The sequence below is a fragment of the Nannobrachium achirus genome (assembly GCF_963921795.1).
Source record: "Nannobrachium achirus genome assembly, chromosome: 20".
Lineage (NCBI taxonomy): Eukaryota > Metazoa > Chordata > Actinopteri > Myctophiformes > Myctophidae > Nannobrachium > Nannobrachium achirus.
The window spans coordinates 8,741,494-8,752,239 of record NC_137827.1 but is presented as its reverse complement, the minus strand read 5'-3'; the positions used below and the strand labels follow the sequence as shown (position 1 = coordinate 8,752,239).

The 10,746-nt window shown below is 40.7% G+C and overlaps 1 protein-coding gene across 1 annotated transcript; it reads left to right on the top strand.

The window, feature by feature from the left end:
* Positions 1 to 1,722: 1,722 nt before the first annotated feature.
* Positions 1,723 to 10,002, top strand: LOC308305906 (ADP-ribosyl cyclase/cyclic ADP-ribose hydrolase 1-like; the record flags this gene model as incomplete). Its single annotated transcript, XM_080750802.1, has 5 exons — positions 1,723 to 1,852; positions 2,437 to 2,569; positions 5,267 to 5,355; positions 7,915 to 7,988; positions 9,939 to 10,002. Exons 2-5 carry the CDS (start codon positions 2,437 to 2,439, stop codon positions 10,000 to 10,002), a joined length of 360 nt encoding a protein of 119 aa, XP_080606928.1. The 5' UTR covers positions 1,723 to 1,852.
* Positions 10,003 to 10,746: the final 744 nt, after the last annotated feature.

Sequence of the window (10,746 nt, the reverse complement as noted above, 5' to 3'; positions counted from 1 at the left end):
TGCTGCAGGGGCCGCATGCAGGTTAGCAGTAGCACCAATTTTAACTCAACTAACAATCAATAATCTAATCCGAGCCTGATTGCTCATAGTCTTATCACCTGTGAGAACAAGCCACGTTGATTTCAGAAGATGATGATTTCCCTGCCCCCACTTGGTAGCAAAACAAAAACCACATCCTCTGCAGCTTTGTCACATTTGACAGAATACTTACAGAGGAACACACTGCCATGTTAATTAACTAAGCATATAATGATGCTATACCTAAGTGTGGCAGCTATTATCGTTCTCGGCTCATGCTCGGGACTCACAGAGGGACAGGAGAACTTCCAGCAACAATTTATTGACAAATGCAAACGCTTCCCAGAAAACGGGTAAAGTATTCTGTGACTTCTGTTCTCACTTGAGGCCATGGGGGTACTAGCAATGTGTGTGCATGTTAAGTTTAAACTGACTGTATCGTTATTTATTTGTTATTTATGTTAAAAACTAAAAAGGTTTTATGTGGGAATGAACAGCCATGCTGGCTTGTGGTGGACATTTTTGTCAAAATTCTATTTTTTACCATGGACATACAAAATGACTGAGTAGACAAACACTAGCCCTAAATGACCATTACAGGTCTGACTGTAACTCTTAAGAATGTAGCCTACAAATGCTTAGAGTCATTTGGTTCCATTTATACACTCTCAGAGTTATGGGGATCCTTGAAAATAAAACGCTTGAGAACCACTGTATCAGTGAAGACTCATAATGTGCCATACATACGTGTCATAGTCAGCAGGGGTGTGGCACCAAATTCTGGGCCCTGGGTAAAAGGATTCACTGCCGGCCCTCCATGAATGTTCTTCATAGGGTGAGGGGGTTTAACCCATTTACGCATTATTTTGTGCTTCAACATTGACAGCCAATGCATCCAAACAGTTTTTTTGCTATCTGCTAGTATTAAACAACGTCAAACTCACCAACATCTTAACGTTAAGAAACAGTGCAATTACTGCAATAGATGTGTGTCCACTGTGCAGGGGGCTGCAGAAGTGAGGAAACCACAATGACTTCCTATCTGCCACTTTGTGCTACAAGCCTACACACTCTGGTGAATGCAAATTATTTTTAGCTGCTTCCGGTGGGTGGGTGGGTGCGTGCGTGCGCGCGTACATGAGTATGTGCCCAGCTTATCTCAAAATCCACTGGACTGATCAGTGTCAAACACTGTCAGTAAAGGTCAAGGAAGACATTCCATCCCATTTTTCTTTTCTTTTTTCAACCAGCCGGCGCCTTGTGGTGTCGCTGTTCCAGGCCTCTGTACTATTGGCTTTACTAAATAACTCCTAAACCGTAGGTTCCATCTTTGACCTCCTGACTTAATATACAATATGCGTGTTTCTTGAATGAGTTTAAATGTGTGTGCTCTATGACAACACAGCAACGTATCCCTAACAAATAGTAAGGTATGTCACTTTGGAATTCACTTCTCCTTGTAACTGTAGTTTTCCTGCCAGCTTTGTTTAAAATGACACTTAAAGGTGATACACCATGCATTTAAAAAAAGGTTTTAAAATAGGAAAAGTGAAATTTCATGGTGTATCACCTTTAACGGTCTTCCAACGACTTTGCAGCTCTTTTCACATCTGACCGGAGTCAAGCAACAACTTTTCTTTCTTTCTTTCTTTCTTTCTTTCTTTCTTTCTTTCTTTCTTTCTTTCTTTCTTTCTTTCTTTTCAGACTTGACTGTGACGAGATATGGAAGACATTTAAGAGCGCCTACGTGGGCAAGAATCCATGTGAAGTTCCACCGGATGCCTATAACGATCTCTTCACTGCCGTACCCTTCAAACTGGCATGCAATGACAAAGTACATATAAGTATATATACTGTATGTAACGGCGGGGCTTCGAATCCGGGTCTCCCGCGTGAAAGTCCAACATCTTAACTACTAATAAATACTTAAATACTAGTCTTTTGAGGCTTCAGGCTAGGGCTGCAACTCTCTCTGCCACAGACATACTGTATATAGAATGTGACCACACAAGCGGGGTAAAACCATAGTCTCCCATTTGGTGACCACCTGTACCGTTTGAGAAACAGTGTTGTGTTTTTTTTTCGCTTCACCAATGGTTACAGGGAAGACACATTAGCATATTATAACCACCCCTGGGGGTAATTAGAGTAATCTTTAACTCCATAGACACATACAAAACAAAGTACAAAACAATGGCACCACCTTTTATTTTTCTTGACTGAATAAATTCAGCCATAAGTGATGCACAAATTACAATGGCGAGAAGCGACAGTCAAGTTGTGCAGCAAGCGCGCGCACGCTCACACACACACACACACACACACACACACACACACACACACACGATGTGGCACAGACAGGCGGTGTTAGACCAAATGTGTTACTATTTATTTGTTTGTTTGTGTGCTTAATTATAGATGATGTTCTGGAGCAAAACTAAGGAAATTGCCCATGAAATCTCCAAAAAGAGTACCTGTGTGACTCTGGAAGACACTCTGCTGGGCTCTATCCTCGATGGTGTGAAATGGTGTGGGAAGCAAGGCAGCCATGGTAAGACATGTAAGACCAAAGACCAGTGCTTCCCAAACGTTTCGGGTCGAGACTCGAAAGAGATTTGGCGTTTGCCTGAGACGCAAACTAGTGAAAATAGCAGATCTACAAGCACACAGCACTTTGTTCGTGCAGAGATCGGTTATTCTCGCTCCTCCTTAAAGGGGAAGACCACCCATTTTCAATATTGAACTATGTCATCTAACATATAATTTAGCGAATGTCTGTCTGAAAATTTAGCGAATGTCTGTCTGAGTGTCTGAGTGTCTGAGTGTCTGTCTGTCTGTCTGTCACAGCGTTTCTCCTCAGTGGCTGGAGCAATTGATCTGAAATCGCATCACCATTAGCATATGAACACACCTGACACAACTGTGAAGCCCTTTTTTCACTTTCACAAATCGTTTAATTGATATTAATTTATTAGTGAATAAATTTTTCCCATTGACTTATAATGGGAATCGCAAAAACTCACATTCAATATTTTTTTTCTCGCAAACCATAGGGGCTACAGTTACAAAACTCTGAGAGGAGATTTATAATGATATCAAGGATTAAATAAAAAATAACTTTGTCAGTTGGCCTCATGGTGGCGCTATAACAGTCCACTCTACGTTTCGGCCTGTAACTCTTGAACCGTAGGTCGGAAAATTAAAATTATTTTTTCCCTGGATTCCGTGGGTCGAGACGCATCTCCCGATATAGGCCACGCCCATTTGCGCCAGGCTAGATTTTCCGCCATCTTGAATTTTCTCCAAAACACACTTTTTGCTCCTTTTCCTACATATTTTCTTCAAATGTCGCAAAAAGCGGTATACATGATCTATGAACCCATGCAATGAATATACTCAAGGGATATGTCGATAGTCTGTACCGTTCGTTCGTAACGGGCTTCCAAAGTTATTAGCAGGATGGGACCGCAAACAATAGCCGTAAAGCACAAACAAATTGTCGAGTCAACACTGAATTTTAACCAAGGGTCGCGGGTGGCATACTCAACGAATCCCCAAAAGCATTTCCACTCTGCCTCATGGTGGCGCTATAACGGCCTACTTGCCTTGTAACTCTTGAACCGTAGGTCGAAAAATTAAAATTCTTTTTTCCCTGGATTCCTTGGGTCAATACCAAGCCCCCAGAACCCAGGGCTAGATTTGAAGCAACCCCGATGGTGGCCAAAGTTGGAACTGCAGCCTAAACGCGCATTTTGGCCCCGCCCCCTCCACTCCAGACAGGAGAGGAGAGCAGCGTGACATCATTTTGGAACCACGGTGGTTCCAATTCCCCCAGAATGCACCTGGATTTAGCTACATGCTAGCACGTAGCCGTTGCTTCAAAACGCCACTGAGCACTTGCATTGAAATGATAGTGGGGGCGGGGCTCGTCCGCTCTCTATTTTATATATACTCTATGGTCAATACGCATCTCCCCATATAGGCCCCGCCCATTTGCGTCAGGATAGATTTTCCGCCATTTTGAATTTTCTCCAAAACACACTTTTTGCTCCTTTTCCTACATATTTTCTTCAAATGTCACGAAAATGGGTACACATGATCTCTGAACCCATGCAATGAACATAGTCAAGGGATATTTTGATAGTCCATACCGTTCGTTCGTAACGGGCTTCCAAAGTTAGCGGGAGGGGCCCGTTTTGCAAACAATAGCCATAAATCACAAACAAAACGTCGAGTCAACACTGAATTTCTGCCACAGGTTGCGGGTGGCTTACTCAACGAATCCCCAGAAGCATTTCCAATTCCACCCGTAGAGGGCGTCACAAACGCGCAAAACGTAACCGTTTCGTTCCAAAACGCGTTTTTCAGGCGGACCGACCCTCTCAAAAAGAAACACAGACTACTCTGCGGATGGTCTCACGGTCCAAACCGCTGCACACACACACACACACACACACACACACACACACACACACACATAGCCATTAAACGAAACGGGTATTTCTTACATTGATGCTCCTACATATTATCATGCAAGTACCAGTTAAAGTTACTTTCCATCCCTCATATACCGTGTGCACAGTGCACATCCCATAACCCACACACTGCACATCATTTCGGAGCTCATATCTTTGAACGGGTAAGGACTAGTTAATATAACTTAGAGGAGTTGTGTGGAAATAGAAAAAAAGTTCCCCCCCTTCTGTGTTGCCTAGAACTGGAAGATTGATTTTGGGGTTTGTATTGTAAAGTACAACTTTGTACTTTAGGGGGAACTTTTTTTCTATTTCCACAAACTCTAAGGTATTTTAATGACATAGTTCAATATTGAAAATGGGTGGTCTTCCCCTTTAAGGATATGTTTTTTCATTTTTTTTTGCACAGTATGTATAAAATAAAAAATATTTAAAAATAAAAATCTTTTTAACTTTTAAATGTAAAATGAAAATGGGAAAGGAAATGTATTCCTCTTTGTGACCCATAAAATCGGTCTGTGACCCACAAATGGTCCCCGAACCAGTGTTGGGGAAACAGTGATGTAGACTGTGGATGAATGGATGGATGGATGGATGGATGGAAGGATGGATGGAAGGATGGATGGATGGATGGAAAGTCATGTATACAGTTTAAGTATACGCAAGTTATTGTGGGTGTGTGTGTGTGTGTGTGTGTGTGTGTGTGTGTGTGTGTGTGTGTGTGTGTGTGTGTGTGTGTGTGTGTGTGTGTGTGTGTGTGTCTCTGTGTTTAGAAACATTCACGGACTCAGAGTGTCCAACGTGTCCTGGGGAATGGGGAAACACGAGTGTTGGTGCGTTCTGGAACAGAGCCTCTGCTGGAGTAAGTATACCCAACAATACAAGGGTTGATGTCTTCCAAAGGCTAGAGTTAATGTCTAACTAATGTTCTTATAGTATAATTTGCCATAACATAACTTCCCAAAGGCTAGAGTAATGTGTATTTTTTCACAGTGCGGTGTTCCTGCAAACATATTCCCCAATTCTCCCGATCCATCTGTTGCGCTCGCAAAAAAACAATATCCAAATAAAACATGGATTCTGACAAAGTTACACCTTATGTTGCTATGATTTTTTCTCTTCAATGTCCCGCGTTGCCATGGTTACCATAGACTTCCATGTAATTGCGCAATTGTGTAAAAAGTGCACGCCCATGCCTAGATGATGAACCACGTGTGTTCACACTGTTCACATCTTTCAAACAAAAAAATCCGCTTGGAAATCCGTTCAGGCATTCATGATTTATCAGCCATTATGTTTTCTTCAGATGTGAACAAACATGGCTGCCATGTTTGAAAGAATGGGTTGGTATGGGGGTTAAACATGCAATTTCGCGATCGCGATCATGCCTAACACATTTCTGGAGGTCCAAATTTTTTTTTTTTTTTTTTTTTTTTTTTTTTAAATCGGCCCAAACTCGGGAAACTCGGGGTTGGCACAGCACTAGTACCTTTTCAAACTCGGGAAACTCGGGGTTGGCACCAGATGTGTTAAGAGCTGCACTCTACTTGTGTTTGTTTTCGCTGGGGGATGTAAACAGACCTCCACTGCATGTCGTAACTTCCTTTAAACGCAGCAGGTCGCGCCCAGGGTGATGTAAGACCACAGACAAACACTGTAGAGCAGGGGTCTTCAACGTTTTCAGGCCAAGGAACCTTTAGTTGAGAGAGAGATGAAGGAGGGACCCCCCACAACCTTTTCATAGATTCCATATAAGTTTCATTGTTTGACAGCACAATCATCAGTGGATTTTGGATTCACGTCAGAATCTTCAGATATTGAACTATGTGAACCGTCAATACTTAATTAATAAACTTGACCTTTCACTCTGTACTTAGTCTGCTCTTTTTCCCCCTCTTGTAGATCTGCTATTTTTGGCTAAAGTTCTCAGAATATGGACACTAGGGTTCAAGTGGTTAATATAAAAACCCCTTTGAGACTTGAATTCATGGATATCTTTTTCGTTTTTCTCACATTTTTAAGACAATACTTTCATCACCAGCAGCCTATGGAGACACAAAGAGTCTCCTCTAATTATTATAGGAATGTGAAAAAAATCTCCATGGGGTGAGTATCGATAGGAAAAGAAAAAGTCATTTTGGGGGTGAACTTTTCAGACCCTGCCCCCCCCCAAAATAATCACATTGAACTAGGGTATCCGCACCCTGACAAGCACTTGGCATTGTAGGAGTTGAGGCAAATATTGTATATTGCCTCACGCTGCAAGGCGTTGTGTGAGCTTGTAGATCGGCTACTTTCAAACATGTTGCCTCTTTCCTTGACACAGGATATTTACTCAAGGCGCATAATAATGGGACTGCTTTGGCAAACTTGTAGGCAGGGATGTGGGCTGTAACATGGCCTAATGTCTTTAGTTTGGTCTTTAACATGGACTAATGTCTTTAGTTTGGTCTTTAACTAATGTCTTTAACATGGACTAATGTCTTTAGTTTGGTATTTAACATGGACTAATGTCTTTAGTTTGGTCTTTAACATGGACTAATGTCTTTAGTTTGGTCTTTAACATGGACTAATGTCTTTAGTTTGGTATTTAACATGGACTAATGTCTTTAGTTTGGTATTTAACATGGACTAATGTCTTTAGTTTGGTATTTAACATGGACTAATGTCTTTAACATGGACTAATGTCTTTAGTTTGGTATTTAACATGGACTAATGTCTTTAGTTTGGTCTTTAACATGGACTAATGTCTTTAGTTTGGTCTTTAACATGGACTAATGTCTCTAGTTTGGTATTTAACATGGACTAATGTCTTTAGTTTGGTATTTAACATGGACTAATGTCTTTAGTTTGGTATTTAACATGGACTAATGTCTTTAACATGGACTAATGTCTTTAGTTTGGTATTTAACATGGACTAATGTCTTTAGTTTGGTCTTTAACATGGACTAATGTCTTTAGTTTGGTATTTAACATGGACTAATGTCTTTAGTTTGGTATTTAACATGGACTAATGTCTTTAGTTTGGTATTTAACATGGACTAATGTCTTTAACATGGACTAATGTCTTTAGTTTGGTATTTAACATGGACTAATGTCTTTAGTTTGGTCTTTAACCTGGACTAATGTCTTTAGTTTGGTATTTAACATGGACTAATGTCTTTAACATGGACTAATGTCTTTAGTTTGGTCTTTAACATGGACTAATATCTTTAGTTTGGTCTTTAACATGGACTAATATCTTTAGTTTGGTATTTAACATGGACTAATGTCTTTAACATGGACTAATGTCTTTAGTTTGGTATTTAACATGGACTAATGTCTTTAGTTTGGTCTTTAACATGGACTAATGTCTTTAGTTTGGTCTTTAACATGGACTAATGTCTTTAGTTTGGTCTTTAACATGGACTAATATCTTTAGTTTGCAGATGCTGCCTGTGGTGATGTCACTGTGTTACTCAATGGCTCCATAGAAACACCATTTGATCCTAACAGGTGAGTAATGCTAAACGTCTACACCAGGGGTCTTCAACGAGAGGTCGAGAGAGGGATGAAGCAGGGACCCCCACTACGACAGCTTAGACTTGTTTGACAGCAATGTCATCATGTTAGAGTAATGTGTATTTTCAGATATTTAATCACTTGAATACTTTAGTCTGCTCTTCTTTTCCCTCTACCAACATCTTTTTTTTTTACAATATATTTATTGAGTTTTCTTCTTTTTTTTAACAGAGAACATCAAACATATTTTTTACAAACTCTCCACCAACATCTTTACCAAAAATAGCAGATCTACAAGCTTATTACCCGGCCTGTTTGGATTCTTGATTCTGATTGGTCGAGCGCTGAAATCAGAGGTCTGATATCCCACGATAACAGACCGCTCCGCTCTATAACAGACCGCTGCCTAATCAAAGGCTCAGAGCACCTGCTGCAGTCCAGCTGCACTGCGAGAATCTTAGCTGTATCCAAAATGTCAGCCATGTAAACACACACACATCGACATTTAGAACTAAATGTTGCTCTCAAGAATGTTTTTCAGAATATTTTAAGCGAGAAATAGACGACATAGTATCAGAAAATGGATTCTATCTAATCAGCACTTCCTTGTTTTCCAATGCGACCTTGTCGCGCTGGGAGGACGCCCAGCGCGACACTTGTGGAACACTTCCAGCCGTCTGTAAACAAGGAAATACTTTGTTTTGTTTTTAGTTTTGAGTCGAATTATTAATTTTATTTAGTAGCCGGGTAATAAGCGGGATAATGAATGGCTCCTTGGTGAATGACGCTAGATAACATCCCTTCGGTTTGATAACTCCTTACTTACAACGCTTGCTTGATGCTAGCTTGACCTTCTCTCTGAGCTAATCTGCGTCAAGACGCAGAGTCGACTGAAGTGTCTAGGCTAACGCATATATTACACGGGAGGTTGCGGCCGGGTTGCGGGCAGTAAATCTGGCATAAAAAATATATCTATTGAATATATTATAGGCTATTAGCCTACAATGAGATTGCAAACAGTCAAGTTTTGTTTCTATAACAGTCTGAGAAAATGTATCTGGCGTGGCTGAACAAGGATGCTGTCTGTCAGACAGACAGACCCATCTTTACCAGGATAAGAAATAACACTAGAAAGGTTGAGAAATGTCCCGCAGGATGATTACATTTTGATATGTTTTATTTTGATGATAACTGTTGTAGCCTATCTATCTCAATATTACATACAGTAATAGTATCGTAATGAGTAGGCTATGTAAACGTTGTAGTGCACTTATTATTATTATTATTATAAGTGACATCACATACCCCTCAAAATGGCGACCTCCATCATCTGGAGCAATTCTCCTCCCGAACTCCGCCTTACGCACACTGTCTATAATTAAAAACGGTTGTGTTTGGAGGAATGCCATCAATGGGAATCAAACAGGTGAATGTAATGAAAGGTTCATTTATATTCAAAAAGTCTAATCTATGTCATCACGCAGCATGTTTTTGTTCACAGGAAATAATTAAGATTTAGCCTTTATGGACTTTTGATATAAAAATACCCCAAATGGTTTATTTTCTTTTTTTTGGCATCTAGTGGTGCCCATATTACCACGGATAAGCTCTAAAAGTGTGAGAAACATATTTTTTATTTCACTAGGTCTTTAAACCTTTGTTGAAGGGGGTCCCACAGGACTCTATGGTAATGCAAGAACGCTGGCCCCAAAACACGCTAGCCAGCCCCCATCAGCAGGCATTTGAAAACCAAAAAGATATGCTGTGTTGACTGTATCTTACCAGCAGATGTCAATCAAGTGCAAGAAACGGACCAGAATGAAGGCAAATGTCAAAACATGTTCAGGTTTACAATTTAGGAATTAAGCAGATGCTTAATCCAATACAATAAGCAAGGAAATATATCATTACATCAACATCAATTAATGGTAAAACCTTCCCAAGGTTTAAGAACAGTCAGATCAGCAGCCTCAATATCTTTCTGCTGTCCGAGAAGACTCCTGCGTAAGATATGCACACCACCATGTTTCCAATACAATATATCATTTTTAATATTATGTTGGTTAATTGTCAATTGTAATGGTCTGTGGGTTGCTGTTGGGCTACATGTGTTAATAATAATAACTAACAACAACAACAATGCAAAATAATGCTCTGTGTAAGCCGCCAATTAAATATGTTTTATTAAACAATATCTAGGAAAAAGTGCACAGTTCCAGAATACTTGAAGAATAAACTGGATGCAGGACTGGGGGATAAATCCACATGCATGAAGATGAGGGAGTAAGTACTGTGCGTGCGTGCGTGCGTGCGTGCGTGCGTGCGTGTGTGTGTGCGCGTCCATTTCAGGGTTGCGTGTGTGCGCGACCTGAGACGTTATCAAATATGATGTGTGGTCAACTTCATGCACAACAATAAAAAGCCAATACCGCTCAGAGGACATTGCGACTTCATTATTTCACCTCTCTCTCTCTCTCTCTCTCTCTCTCTCTCTCTCTCTCTCTCTCTTTCTGTCTCTCTCTCTCTCTCTCTCTCTCTCTCTCTCTCTCTCTCTCTCTCTCTCCTTTAGGGATCGTCTCCCCCCTACCTGTATCCCAAAGGCAGGAACACCGATGCATCACGGGGGCACAACCATGGTTGTGTCCACCATGATTGTGTATTGGCTGTTCTCACACGTCTGAGCGGTGTCTCTTCGCTTGGGTTGTATGGCCATGCTGCGCCTCGCCAGCAGATAGATTGTTTTTTTTTTATA